The sequence below is a fragment of the Xenopus laevis genome, chromosome 1L, assembly GCF_017654675.1.
Source record: "Xenopus laevis strain J_2021 chromosome 1L, Xenopus_laevis_v10.1, whole genome shotgun sequence".
Taxonomy (NCBI): Eukaryota; Metazoa; Chordata; class Amphibia; order Anura; family Pipidae; genus Xenopus; species Xenopus laevis.
This window is the reverse complement of record NC_054371.1, coordinates 199,557,670-199,572,720: the sequence shown is the minus strand read 5'-3', so window position 1 is coordinate 199,572,720 and position 15,051 is coordinate 199,557,670. Positions and strand designations below refer to the sequence as shown.

Sequence of the window (15,051 nt, the reverse complement as noted above, 5' to 3'; positions counted from 1 at the left end):
CTGCACATCCTGTTTAATGTTAATCAGCGGGATTGGGTTTCAAAAAGTGTTTGTTACGTTTAAAAATTGTACCTTTAGTAGAGCTTTTCATAGGACTTTTCCTGCTTTGCGTCACAAATGAGTGATGGTGCGTCGTAACAGTAGAACAGTAGAATGCGAGTGGCCAGTCACAGCTGTTTTCACAATGGGAAATAGAATGGTCAGTTCTCCATCAGGTTCACCTAGTTGTCAATTGGCTGCCATCCTAAACTGCTGAGAGCCACAGGCTATCTGGCACTGCATGAGAAGCAGCCAACAGCAGGGGAATGGCTGACTGGTACAGGTTTTGGGATTTTTATTAAAGTAATACAAAAAAAAAACACAAAACAACTTTGAGACTATAAATAAGCACAGTGTCGGACTGGCCCGGCAGGACACCGGGAAAATACCCGATGGGCCCCGACCCTAGTGGGCCCCCGCCGGGCCAGACCCCCTCTCCCAAAAAGTTTTTTTTAATTAAAAAAAATAATTTTTTTGGAAAAACCAAAAAAAAAAAAAAAAAAAGATTGTTGGTAAAAGGGCCCCATAGTTACAAAGTTAATTTGGTTGAAAAAAAGACCTAAGTCCAACCTCTCCAAATGAAACTCCGCATCCATACACACACCCCTCCATACACTCACATAGGGGCAAATTTACCTAGGGTCGAATATCGAGGGTTAATTAACCCTCGATATTCGACTGCCGATTTGAAATCCTTCTACTTCGAATATCAAAGTCGAAGTATTTAGCGCAATTCGAACGATCGAAGGAATAATCGTTCGATCGAACGATTAAATCCTTTGAATCCCTATGGGGACCTTCCCCATTGGCCTCGGTAGGTTTTAGGTGGCGAACTAGGGGGTCGAAGTATTTTTTTAAAGAGACAGTACTTCGACTATCGAATGGTGGGAAAGTCGAACGATTTTTAGTTCGAATCGTTTGAATCGAAGTCGAAGGTCGAAGGAGCCCATTCGATGGTCGAAGTAGCCAAAAAAAACATTTGAAATTCAAAGTTTTTTTTTCCTCTATTCCTTCACTCGAGCTAAGTAAATGGGCCCCACAAACTATATATATATATATATATATATATATATATATATATATATATATATATATATATATATATATATATATATATATATATATATATATATATATATATATATATATATATATATATATATATATATATAGCAATATCTATACTAATTGCAGATTTTAGCATACCCTGAATCCAGTCTTAAAGTGAGAACAAAGTCTTCCTATGCATCTAATGGGGAATAATGCATTAGTAGTGTATAATAGCTCTTTCCCACTGAGGTTGTAGCTGCCAGTGTGTCTGTGTGTAGCTACTTTCCACTTCTGTCCATTCCTTGAGTTTCTGATGTAACGGGATCTGAGCTAAGTGAACAAATGGGGTTAAAGTGCTTTTGATGAAGTTTGCCTCCATGCCAGACACTGTGGGGCACATTCACTAAGCTCGGGTGAATGAATAGAGGGAAAAAAACCTCGAATTTCGAGTCGTTTTTTGTGCTCCTCGACTATTGAATTGGTGTAAATTCACCTGAGTAGAATGATTCGAATAGATCGAGCGAAAAAACGCTGCGAATATTCGCCCATTCAATAGTCAAAGTACTGGCTCTTTTAAAAATCATTCGACTGACTACTTCGCCAGATAAAACCAACTGAATAGCTTTAAAAGCCTATGGGAAAGTCCCATAGGCTTCTTTTCTAAGTTTTTGATCGAATAAAAAGGCAATCGATCGATTGAATGAAAATCCTTCGATCGAATATTCAATCGTGCGACTATTCGCCAGCTCGTAAATTCACCCGAATTCCCTGTTCGGTTCTATTCCCCAGTCGAATTTCGAGGGATTTAACCCCTCGAAATTCGCCCCTTGATACATCTGCCCCTGTATGTCTAAAGTCACTTGATTTATCGTTTATGGAAGACAAGATTAACCATTGATCAAACCATGCCGAGTTCTATGCATCAGGCAAAAGTTGCCTGAATCATTAGCCCCACAATTTATATCAGAAGTATTTTTAGATTTTTTTACATCATCATGTAGAACATTGTTAGCTAATTAAAGGGGATAAAACACAGATTCACATACAAATCCCACAGCAAGAGGATCACTAGTGCAAGCAGTGCCCCCTTAGGCAAGAGCAGAGTATGTGTATAATTTACTTAGACATTATATACAGTATTTATATATACATGAGAGGAGAGAAGGCCATGAAACATCAGTGCTGCACAGGGGGCAGTGCACATCGATCAACCTTTAACAAACAAATACAGGATCATGTATCTACTTCTATAGTGTGTAACACATGTAATTCACATTACAGAGTCGGCATTCTTTGAAAATATTTTTTATTTTTCAAGTCGCAACAATGACTGCAGGTAGAATGGAATGTTTTGACCCATTTTTGCCCTGCATGCCCTCGGCACAAACCATATTCAAACAACAGACATGGGTACACTTCACACATTCCCCACTTATAAACATGTGATTGTACATTTGCCGCAGCAGACTCTGGTGCAGTGGTTTTTGGCCTGTGTGTACTGAATAAACCAGCAAAGCGGTCAGGGTGAAACTGGTTAAACTGAACACCCTGGAGCTACACATTGGTATTTACTTGCCAACGCACTAGTTAGTTTTGAAAGGATCCTTGATGTAAAAACTGGGAGTTTGTCCAACAAACTGCATGTTTTCAACATTTTTAAAAGACATCCACATAACCGGGCGTTCTCTTTAAAAAAGAGAGAAGATATGGATTTTATTATACATTTAGTATAAATAGATGCAGTTTCTGGTAAAGCTTGCATTAAAATATAGTACAAAAAGGTAAGCCAAAGCAGAGTGGCTACCCACCAGATAAAAATGTTCAAACATTCCCTTACTGGGAACCGAGAGGCAGTATTGGTTTGGGTTCCTCCCATGGACTCTCTTTTTTCGTTGTCATTGTGGCAAACAATGTGTCCATCATTCCCAATATTTTTAAGAGTTCCTCCTGGTAGTTAATTTCTTTTTCTACCACTTCTTGAAGCCTGATAAATTGTTTATGGATTACAGAAGACTGGCCCACTACAGGAGAATAGATATCTACAAAAAAAAAACATGAAAGAAATGAACGTAAATCTTGACTACAGAAAAGCAAGTGCCTTTTTACAATATCAAGTATAGAATTTCAGAGACAAGATAATAAACCAATTGGACTTGCTAAAGCATACTTTACGTTGAGAGCTCAGAAAAACATGTGAAAGACACAACTACTCCATTTTATAACCCTGTTAGCAATATACACAATAACCAGGTCTAGAGAAATGTGCATTTTTAACTCTTTGGCGAATGGATCACTGATATTACTAGGAAAACTGCCTTAACCATTTTTTCCCCAGAAAGAAACAGAAGTAGCACAGAATTCCAAAGAAAACACATCGCTTTTCAAAAAAATATGACTTTATACAATATTACATATTGTCTCCATACAAACTCCTTCTCATGATCTTCAGTCATTTATTCCTCTGCACCTTACTACATCATCTCCATTTTTTAGAGCCACTAGTCTCATCACACACTTCCACTGCTGTATGCGCAGTCAATCCTTCTCTTTTGCCGCCTGTGAAAATTCATTCCGGATTTCCTTCTAAGAGAATCCTCCTTCAGTATCTGCAGAGTTAAATTTAAAGACCACCTCTGGAGCACTGGCCTAATCTCTTATTTAGGGGGTTATTTATCAAATGTCGAATGTTAAAGAGTTTTTTATACCTTGAATGAACTCACAACTGGAATGATTTCTCATTTAAGGAAAAAACTGGAATGGAAAAAAACTCAATGCAGCAAGTTTCAGTTGCGAATTAATCGAGTTTTTGGCGAAAAAAAAAATCGCTCAAATTGACCCTATACCAATCGACTCCTACACAGGTTTTAGATTTTGTATTTTTGGATTCGAGCTAGTTCCAGGGTCGGAGTATAACAAATCTTGAAAAATTAGTTTTTTTTTAACCCGAAAATTTAATTTTTGATCAAAAAAATTCTCGAAAACTCACATTTTTGTAGAAAACACAACTCGAACCTTAATAAATAACCCCCCTTAGCCTTGGCTTTTAAGATGGCCATACACTTGAGATCCACTTTTCTGGCACCCATGCACTGACTCAGGGGGCAACAACTGGATCAAACATCCGGCCAAAGGAGACCCATTGTACAAATACTGCATGAGCTCACCCAAAGGGATTTCCAAACCTGTCTGAAAGATATCTGGCCCAATAACCACCAGGCCCATCAAAGGACCTTATACGGAGGCCAAAAAGCTGCTGACTTGGCAGCCAAAGGTTTAATGTCTGTGTATAGCCAACTTTAGGCAGCAAGCCTGCTTTGTGTAATTTACCAATCCACTTAGACTGAAAGCAATACAGAGCAGGGATCCCTCAACCCTTCCATCTCTTAACACTCAGCAAATAATCTTAAATATAAGTGTATTTCTACATATTTCAATACTCTATTATTAGCATTAATGTGTCTAATCCGTAATTGTATTGTTTAAATGTAAAGGGCTGTGTAATCAAACAGCAGTATAAATAAAAATGTACCTACAGTTTATCTGAAAGTAATCACTTTTCACTTTTATGGGAGTTGGCTTACCTATAATGTGCTCTGCCACATTTAATAGAATTGGTAGAAACAGAGGATTTACCAGATGTCTAGAAAGAGAAAAAAAAAAAGCTTATACGGTCACTAAAAAATATAAATATACATAGTCAAAGTTAAAATCTAACATTTGCAGATTATAAATAAATCATAAATGTATATATAACAAAGAAGCATATAGATTGGATGGTCCTCATCAGTAAAACAGTATATATATATATATATATTTTAACATCCAAGGTTGTTTACCTTTAAATTAACTTTTAGCATGATGTAGGGAGTGATAATCTGAGACAAATCGCAATTGGTTTTTCTATTTATTTATTGTGTTTTATGTAGGGATGCACCGAATCGACCATTTTTGATTGGGTTGAATTTCAGAATCCCAAACCTGAATCCTAAAGAGTCATGCGATTACCCTGCCCGCCCCTAATTTGCATAAGCAAATTAGAATTCAATTAACTATACTTACTTGAGAAGGAAAATGAGCAGGTCACTCAACTCCTTTTCATTTCTTCCAGCAAGAGCATTTTTAAGAGTCCCCCTTCTTTTTAGTTCATTCATGACTGCAACAGTGACTTCAGGCTTTTTCGTTCGAATCTGAGACTATAAAATGTAAACAAAAAATAAAATAGTTTAATATGGAAAAAAGGAAGCAATGCCAGGCAGCAGGGCCGGAACTAGGGGTAGGCAGAAGAGACACCTGCCTAGGGCGCACCGGTAAGGGGCACTGTGCAGGTACCTATTAAAGGAGAAGGAAAGCTATGGAGGCATTTTATTGCCAATAGATTAGCTGCAATAGTGCAAGCTAGAATGCTATATTTATTCTGTAGAATGTTTAACCATACCTGAGTAAAAAGCTAGAGAAACTCTCTGTTTGTTTAGGATAGGAGCTGCAGTATTAACATGGTGTGACATCACTTCCTGCCTGAGTCTCTCCCTGCTCTGGTACCTTAACCATAAGGCTAGACCAATTTTAGCAGAGTATACAGTGAGACCTCAATTTTACATGCTCTGATTTTAAGTTTTCCCTCATTTTACATTGTTTGTGGTCCCACCTATATTTTATGCATAATACATTTCCACCATTTTTTCTGGTCCCCTGAAAACCATAAAATAGGGGTTCTACTATATTAAATTTTAACACGTTAAGTACGAGAACGGAGCAGGGAAGTGGGACATCAAGGGATGCTTCCAGGTTCAGGAAAATTCCATTCTGCCCAGGCCAAACAGCAGGGTGCGCTCAGGTCACACATTCACAATATTGGCAGTGTAGAAATTGTTTTGTTTAGTATAGATTTTATTTCATAGAAAAGATATTTTGCTACTAAATATGGAATACTTGCCTTAGCAGTATTCAAATGTTTCAGGAGCACAGTCCCACAATACAGTGTTAACCCTAGCATGTGTTGTAAAGGTACAGGAGTTACATTCACAAGTGCTTGCCCTTCCCATACCCACAATTACCTGTAACACAGCATCGAGTGCTTTCGACATGTGAAAACCTTTCAGCAACTGGTCGTACTTTTTCAAGTGCTCTCTTACTGGCTTACTGACATAGATGTCATCCTGTTATTGTAAAAAGGTTTAATCTCAACATCAGAAAACCAAAAGAAAGAATACATACAAGTATAAAATTATATCTATTTATCTAAACAGGTTGGTGGAGTATCACTGGTACCTGCATCAGACAAAGTACAATCAACTTTGAGTCTAAGAGTGGTTGATTGTGTGCAGCACAAAAAGGTCATGTAAAGGCAAAAAATAAAATCCCATTTTTTTCTTTAATGTAAAAGAAACTTATCTCCGAAACACTTTAATTTAAAAATGTGTACCGTTTTTATAAGAAACCTGACTGTATGCAGTGAAATTCTCCCTTCATTTACGGATGTGGATAGGAATTGTCAGACGGTCCCTAACTGCTGAGCAGGGAAACAATCATACTTATGAACAGCAGGGGGAGCCCCCGCCTTACTTCCCAGCCATGCAGAACTCAAGCAGCTTTGTTTGTTTCCCTGTGGAGCATTCGGTGACTGTGTAGAGATTTGTATTGGATTTTATTTTTGCCTTTACATCGACTTTACTGTTCCAGATTTAAACAGATAAACTGGGATTCTATTTGGAGGATTATTTTGCTGCAGCCGCTGGTTCTGCAGAGTTGGAGAAAGTTTGTATTAAACAATACAAAAACTATAAAATCCACATTATATCTCATGACAACACAGGGCCCAGTGCAGTCTGTAGATTCTGATTATTAATCAGTCTTGCTGTATCAGCTTCTGGCAGATATTATTTGACTTGTGCTGCTTTGATAATTTATGACGATCCCTAAGCAGCCCAGACCACACTGAGCATGGGCACAGTCTTAGTCTTGCAAAGATATTTAACAAAGTTACAAGATGGTGACCCTTGTGGCCAACTTTGAAAGCATAAATCATTTCTTTGATTAGAATGTGGTGCAGTAAGTTGTTTAGCAAACAAAATACAGCATTTCTAGCATTATTCTATTATAGACTATACTTCCTCTTTAAGGAAACGAGGAACATATTTTCATATATACAAACTGAAGCCACTTTATGGGCATTTTTTCTATGTCCCTTTAATTGAAATATGATCTCCCTTAAAAGGAGCACGGATCATCCCTGTACCTGCTTGGGCATGTAGTCTTTGCCTCTTACAAAAACTCTGTATCGTGGGTGCCTCTTCGTTGTGGATTGCAACGGCTTTCTCTCTTCAGGTTTCCGATGTTTAATGTTCAACACTCCATTGGTCATTCCTACCACAATCATTTGGTCATCTGGCTGCAAAGGGGAAGATTAGATACATAGAGTAATGCTGCAGAGCTATAGTAAATCATTTCACAATAATTCCTAAAGTCGCTCATTATCAACATTCCAACGGCGAATATTGGTGTGTTTACATACAACTGCCACTTTAAAGAGAAACGGACATGAAAAATATTAATGTTCATTAAAAGTTACCTATGGGTCATGCGGAGGTCTGCTTTAATAAGTAATTGTTACTTGAAATTCCCAAACCTGACTGTTTTGCCAATCTGACAGAGTTCCTAATGCTAATGGACAACTGCTGCACAAATATGGTAGCCCCTCAGAGCAAAATAGGGGGATAGGGTAAGTAATGTATATAATGATATAAAAAAAAATGTCTAAGTTCTGGTGTCAGTATCTCTTTAAAGGAAAGAAGAATGTCACCTGTCTAGGCAAGGATCAAATATAGTCGCCTCCTAACCATTGTTTCGTACACCGTAAAGCAGTTTGTTGGGTAAATGGCAAATAACTGTTGAAAGCCATTAGAAAAAACCCATAAAACATTCACTATCAAAGTATATCGTTTGCATTTTTAAAAATTCTAAACCATTTTAATAAAGGTGTGCAAAACAAATATGAAACGGTCTGTTAAAGAGAGTCTCTATTGTAATCCATTTGTTAAATTTTGATCATTTGTATGTACATAGTCCCCAAAGTGTATACAATTACATAATGATTCGGTTTTAAGAATAAGCAAGTTACATTCTGCAAAATATATCTCACATTGTGTATCATTTCTACTTACTGCCAAAGCCAGGCTCAGTATCGAGGCTGCATAATCGAAGCTGTGAACTACTTTGTAGTTCATTGTGCTGTAGACCTTTACATGCCTGTTAAATAGAAGTCATTTTGGTTTTTAATTTAATTTTTCACAGCATAAAGGTAAGAACACACAGTGAACACAAGTGTAATGTATCATTTGATCAGAGGCAGCTACAGCAGCAAAGATAGCACATTTTAGATACAGAAATATGCAGGTGCCAGCACTAATACTGGTACTAACTGTGGTCATCATAAAAAGTATAGGCCCTGCAGCACACTGGAAGCCTGTTTAGATGCACACTAATCTCATCTAAGTCACAGCGGGAAAAACAATTTAATATACAATACAGAAATGCATTGGAGTGAAGCCTGTGCACTCACCTGTCTAATGAGCCTGACAGCAGCCTTTGGCCAGAGCTGCTAAGACACAGACATGTCACTGTTTTGTGATGATTTCTTAATGACACCAGCAACTGCCCTCCCTTAAGTATGTCCCACACCTTAACATATCGGCCACCTAGAACAGAAGGAAGAGAGAAAGAAGAGTCAGAGCAAGGAATATTCTGAATCTGTAAGTTTACAGTCTATGATTTGTAATATGAGCATCAGCAAGCAATACAAAGTTCAGGTTCTTGCAATTTCCCAACAAACAATTTGATATCCATTCATCTTGAACAAGTCTTTGGAAGACAAAGCAGACATTATTGGCAGAAAAGAAACTGGCCCAGACATACCTGCAGAAACAAGGAGGCCCCCAGAAGGGAAGAGAAGAACACTCTCCACAGGCTGCCCATGATCCATACTCATTACACTCTTGTCTGTTCGTCCATCAAATACTTTAATGGTATGATCATACGAACCTGCAACATAACAGAGAACAATGCTCTTTATTTCAGAACAAATTTAGTATTGAATATGATTAGTCAAAAATGCAAATGTCATTTTATCTCAACAGGTCACTTATTATAACTGATCCCACTTATACTGTTAAAAATACACATAGGACAGAGTAAGCCCTAGCTCTTATTATGCAGCAGAAAACCCTTTGACAAGACAAGCTCTAAGTATGAAATGAGAACTCGCGCCTTGGTTGGACGGCACAAATAGGGTCCTGAATAAGCATTGATTAAAGTGGACCTGTCACCCAGACACAAAAATCTGTATAATAAAAGTCCTTTTCAAATTAAACATGAAATCCAATTTCTATTTTTTTCAATTAAAGCATTCATAGCTGTTGTGAGCTCATTTAAAAATCTCAGCTGTCACTTTCCATTCAGCACTTCCTAGATGTCACTACTCTCCACACATTCCCCCGTTCTCTTCACCATTTAATTGTGTAGCCAGGGCATGGGGATGGACATCAGGTCCCCCATTCTGGTGCACAAACAAGATTCTGAGATGATACAAGGCTTGTCTTAATAACAGTGTCCACAAAATGGCTCCTGCCTGCTTTCTATAATTATGAATTCCCAGACTGAAGGAAACAAGATTCAAATAATTTATTCAGTGTAATTAAAGTTCATTTTGCTTGACTAATGTAATAAAATAGGATTCTGAATAATTTTTTTGGCTGACGGGTCCCCTTTAAGGATGCTGGGTGACCAAGAGGACGTCTGAAAGGCACCTTGCCTATTTCATATACATGAAGTCCCCTGTAAGACTAGGAACACACGTTAATTTAATGGCCAGACTACATCAGCAATTTGATGTTGATTTTTTTTTAGCCTCTAGTTGCTCAACTATATCCCTGTTAGGGTACGAATGGAAAATATATTAAGGTGGTTCTCATTTCTAATAACAATGCTTGTAGTTGGATAAATTTGCAAGAAAAGTAAAATCACGGAAAATAAAGATACATTCCAATCTGATCCTATCTTGACGCCAGCTCATCTTTCAGCGTTCTGAAACTCTGAACCCACATGATACTTACCTGTAGCAAACAAATCATTATTCAGCGAGCTGGTGCAGCCACATCGAATATAGTCTGTGTGCTCCTTGTAGCTAGCGATTTCTATGCCATTCGGAATATCCCAGAGTTTGGATGTGTAGTCATCAGAACCAGACACAATACGATACTTATCTGAGGTAAAGTCTACAAAGTGCACTGCTCTGTAATCAGATATACAAAAGCATTGTTACATTTTGAGAAATGCTGCAAACTCCTCGTGTTTACGTCACATGGCTTTATTACACTCTTACTTGCTATGGCCAGAAAATTGTCTAAGTGCAGCTTTTCCACTGATATCAAAGAGCTGGACAACACTATCTTCACAGCCGGCTGCAAGAAGCTTCCCATCTCCCCGATAGGTCCCACAATAGGCAGTGTCTTTGAAGCGAGAGAAGGTTTTCACAGGCTCCTGAGAGTACTGTCCATAGAGGTGAATCTGGAAAAAAACAATAATACTTAACATCTCTGGTGACTGCAAGGAATCAAGACAAACGGTATTTTAAAGGAGAATGAATGGGAAAATCATTGGATGTTGCCAAATGGTAGGCATTATACAGAGATTAAAGGAGAAGGAAAGGCTAAAATTAAGTAAGCTTTATCAGAAAGGTCTATATAAATATACCAGTAAACCCTCAGAGTAATGCTGCTCTAAGTCCTCTGTCAAAAGAAACACCACATTTCTTTCTTATATTGTGTACACATGGGCTTCTGTATCAGACTTCCTGTTTTCAGCTGAAACCTCCAGGGCAGGGCTTGAGCATGCTCAGTTTACTCCTCTCCCCCTCCCTCCCTGCTGTAATCTGAGCTCAGAGCTGTAAGTGAGCAGGGAGAGACTCAGGCAGGAAGTGATGTCACACCAAGGTTATATGGCAGCTTCTATCCTAAACAAACAGAGTGTCTAGAGCTGTTTACTCAGGTATGGTAAAGTAAATATAAAAAGTGTTATAGCTTGCACTAGTGTGGCTAATATGTTGACAATAAACTGTCTTGGAGCTTTCCTTCTCCTTTAAAATCACTTACCTGATAAGCCAAGCCAGTGCTCCTGTTTATTGAAACCTGGACTGGTCTGGGGCACTAACAGAGCAGCACATCGCTATCTTCTTACACTTTTTCTAACTTATCTTCAGCACATGCACAGTAGAGTAAAAAGCCAGCCTTTTGCTTGTAAGCTTGGTTCTTCACTGTACTGTGGTTGCACAACCAGCCAGAATTTTGAGAAGTCAGAAGGAGCCAAGGAGGATGATTGTGTTAACTCATGCAGAAATACCCCAGGTCGGTGAATTTTTTAGCAAACAGGAGCACCGGCTCAGGATATCAGGTAAGTTACTATAGTTACTGGGGCGTGCCTAACATTTCGGCACCCTCCAGTGATTATCACCTTTACATCTCCTTTAACAGATAGACAGTTGAGAGATGCTGTGCAAATACACCAGAACAGCAGGCCTGTCCCATTAGATTTACTGCTCAAAATGTGTGTTCACTTTACTGATCACAGTCCAAGTCTGCTCCTGTTGGGTCCAGACATTGTTATCAAAAGAAAGTGTTGCTAATCAGAACATTGAAGACTGGGTTGCCAGGGGAAACCGATTCAATGTCAAAAACCTGCTTTACCTCTGTGCTCAGACAGTTATATGGTAAAACATTACTGGTGGGCAAAATAAAACTGATCACATCTACAGCTCTAGTTATAAAGCAAAGGAAAACTAGTGTTTCATAGCAAGGGAGTAGGACCAAATACATGGCTACCAATCAAAAAATAGTAATTGTTTTTTCCAAAAGAAATACCCTTTTTAGTCATCTGTTATTCAAATATGCACGGTGGTTTTGAGCATAATGAATTATTTTGAGAATGAACTAAAATTCAGTTATAAGCAAGATTAGTTTAGCTCCTTCTACTACCCTCTACTTACCCGAGTGGATGAAGTTACAGCATAGCTGAAAGGCTGAATAGGCGAAAAGTGGATTTTTGTTACTGCTCCAAATTCTTTAATCTGAACAGGTGTCTAAGAAGGAGAAAATACATTAAGATCTGAACCATATGCCGAAATATGCAATTTATTTGTTTAAGTAAAATGTTGCAACACTTGAGAAAAAGATGGGACACCACCTCTTGACATAAAAATAACTGTTTATTAAACCATTAAAAAGTTAGGTAGCTGGAGTTAGGTGTCATATGCTCTCCAGCTACCTAACTTTTTAATGGTTGAATGAACAGTTATTTTTACTTCAAGAAGCGGTGTGCCATCTTTTTCTCATGTGTTGTATGCTGCAGCTGAGGAGTCCTGCATGATCATGGGCACACCTGGTTCTTGTTAGTCCACCATGGTGCCTACCTTTTCTTCTGCCATTAAAAAACCCTGGAGCTGCTGTCACCCTATTTCCCACAGTAGGTTGAGTCAAGCACCCAAACAATCACACGCTAATGATTTTTGAACAGCACATACCAAAAGTCAGAAAATGCAGACTCAAAATATATATAGGTGTGCATATTATTATGCACACCTATAAAATAAATAATGGAAACCCCAGGGCCCTGAGACATTCTAGTAAATAGCATTTTTTAATTCTCTACAGGGCTTAAACTCCGCAATATTCAAAAATAAATAATAAACAGCGAGAAAGGAACAAAAGACACTAATGTTGCTTCCCGTCATGGCAAATTTCTTATAGCCGTGTAAATGAAAACCTCTGGATTCACAAATAACTTAAAAAACATATTTTCACATTTGAGCAGTATTACCTTGTAACGTTTCCAGTACAAAGTATCCTGTGTTATCTTCTCACCAAGCTTGGGGTAAGTGGGGATGGCTAAAGGCTTGTAACTTGACATTTTCTACTGACAATGATGTATCCCAAACAAAGAAAAATGCACCTCTTAAAGAGACCAAAGCTCAGCTGAAATACAAACAGAAAAAGATAAATATATACTGGCAGCTGTTTCTAACAAGCTATTTATTTTATACTCCCTGCAAGGTCCCAAACAAACTGGCTGTGGCATAAAGCATATTGCCTGCATTCCTTCAGGAGGTTGTCACACAATCCGAGCCGACATCTGATCAAACCCATTATAAAAACGTATAATAATATAATAAAATAATAATAATAAAATAATATCATAAAATAATAATAACTAATATTATAAAAACCAATATAATAATAATATTATAAAAAGAATTATAAAATAATTAATAAACCACTAATTAGGATAAAACTGTGCATAATGTATACCAAGATGTCTTTAAATTCTGTAGCTACGAGACACATCACTATTATCACTATTGGTGTTTCATAATAATTGCTCTTAAACTAGGAAAGTTAGATATTTAAAGGGACAGGCAACCTACATAATTTGGAAAGATCTGACATTATAATGTGATACATTAAATTGTTTGAAATTAAAGTAGCACTTTAAATTATAGGGGTAGGTGTTTTTGTTATTAGCAAAGCTCTAGTATAAAGATCAGTATAAAGATCAGACAAATCTGATTCTAAACCAGTGGTTCCCAAGGTTCAGTCTAGCCTAATGGGGAAGGCTGCAGTGGTATGAGAGAGGGGCTTAGACTGAAGACTAGTTAGGGTGGTGGTACACATGGCTACTCGGGGAGATTAGTCACCCAGCGACAAATCGCCTCTTCTTCGGAAGACTAATCTCCCCTAAATGCCTTCCTGCCGGATAGAATGTAAATCGCCGGCGGGGTGGCACTTGGATTGATTTGGCTTTCCAAAGTTTTCTCGTGAGACAACTTCGGCGAATTCAGAAAAACGATGCGATCCAAGTGCCATCCTTCCGGCGATTCACATTCTAGCCGGTGGGAAGGCTTTCCTGGGAAATTAGTCATTCGAAGAAGAGGCGATTTGTCGCTGGGTGACTAATCTCCCAGAGTAGCCACGTGCGCCACCACCCTTAGTGTGATCATTAAGGACAATGGTCATTTACTCTCCTAAATACACATGGAAACAGTTACGGTGAGATTACGGGTGAATGTGTATTTGGGCTCCTAGATATTCTTGCAAAAATTCCTTAAAGGGGGTGTTCACCATTATATTAAATTTTAGTATAATGTAGAGAGTGAAATTCTGAGACAATCTGCAATTGTTGCAATTTGTTTTTTCTGTGTTTTTTTAGTTTCACAGCGCTCTGTTTTGCAATTTCAGAAATCTGGGTTCAAATTACCAAGCATTGATTTAAATAAGAGACTGGAATATGAACAGGAGAGACCTGGATAGAAAGACTAATAAAAAGAAGTAATAAGAATAATAACAATACATTTCTAGCCTATTTTTAGATGGAGTCAGTGATCCCCAATTTGAAAGCTGGAAAAAAGTCAGAAGAAGTCAAACCATTAAAAAAACAATATAAAAAAAGAAAAAATGAAGGGAAATTGAAATGAGTTTATAATTAGCCATTCTATAACATACTAAAAGTCAACTGCTTTTGCCGTTCCAATGTCATCGCGTAATACAGAAGGATGATTCTAATACAGTAAGAGGAGCATTTCCCACGGTAGTCAGCGCTCAGATCGCTAGTCTTTCCGCTCAGTGTGCCTCGTGGGGATGAGGGAATACTTAGAATCAGCAGGACACAAAATCGCACTACAGATCCGTTTAAATGAACGAACCCCTATATGAAATATTGCTCCAGCACTTACCACCCGGCTCTGACGCTCGATCTCGGTTTCACGCACGGGGAGTCCGAGTCACGTTGCAGGAATAGTAGCTGCAAGCCGCCATGTTACACAGTGACGCGTTTCCGGTTCAGTCGCTTTGGCAAGAAGTCAGCAGCCGGCACCCAACCAGCGTGTGGATTTTTTTAAAAACAGAAATATAATGCTCCGTC

At 38.2% G+C, this 15,051-nt stretch overlaps 1 protein-coding gene across 3 annotated transcripts; it reads right to left on the bottom strand.

The window, feature by feature from the left end:
- Nucleotides 1-2,378: 2,378 nt before the first annotated feature.
- On the bottom strand, nt 2,379-14,916 carry utp15.L (UTP15, small subunit processome component L homeolog). Of its 3 annotated transcripts, none has more exons than XM_018267140.2 (13): nt 14,634-14,822; nt 12,955-13,109; nt 12,125-12,217; nt 10,466-10,650; nt 10,197-10,375; nt 9,001-9,126; nt 8,648-8,783; nt 8,250-8,334; nt 7,325-7,477; nt 6,144-6,245; nt 5,149-5,282; nt 4,671-4,729; nt 2,379-3,128 (listed from the first exon to the last, which is right to left on the bottom strand). In XM_018267140.2, exons 2-13 carry the CDS (start codon nt 13,042-13,044, stop codon nt 2,923-2,925), a joined length of 1,548 nt encoding a protein of 515 aa, XP_018122629.1. In that variant the 5' UTR covers nt 13,045-13,109; nt 14,634-14,822; the 3' UTR covers nt 2,379-2,922.
- Between the last annotated feature and the right edge of the window lie 135 nt (nt 14,917-15,051).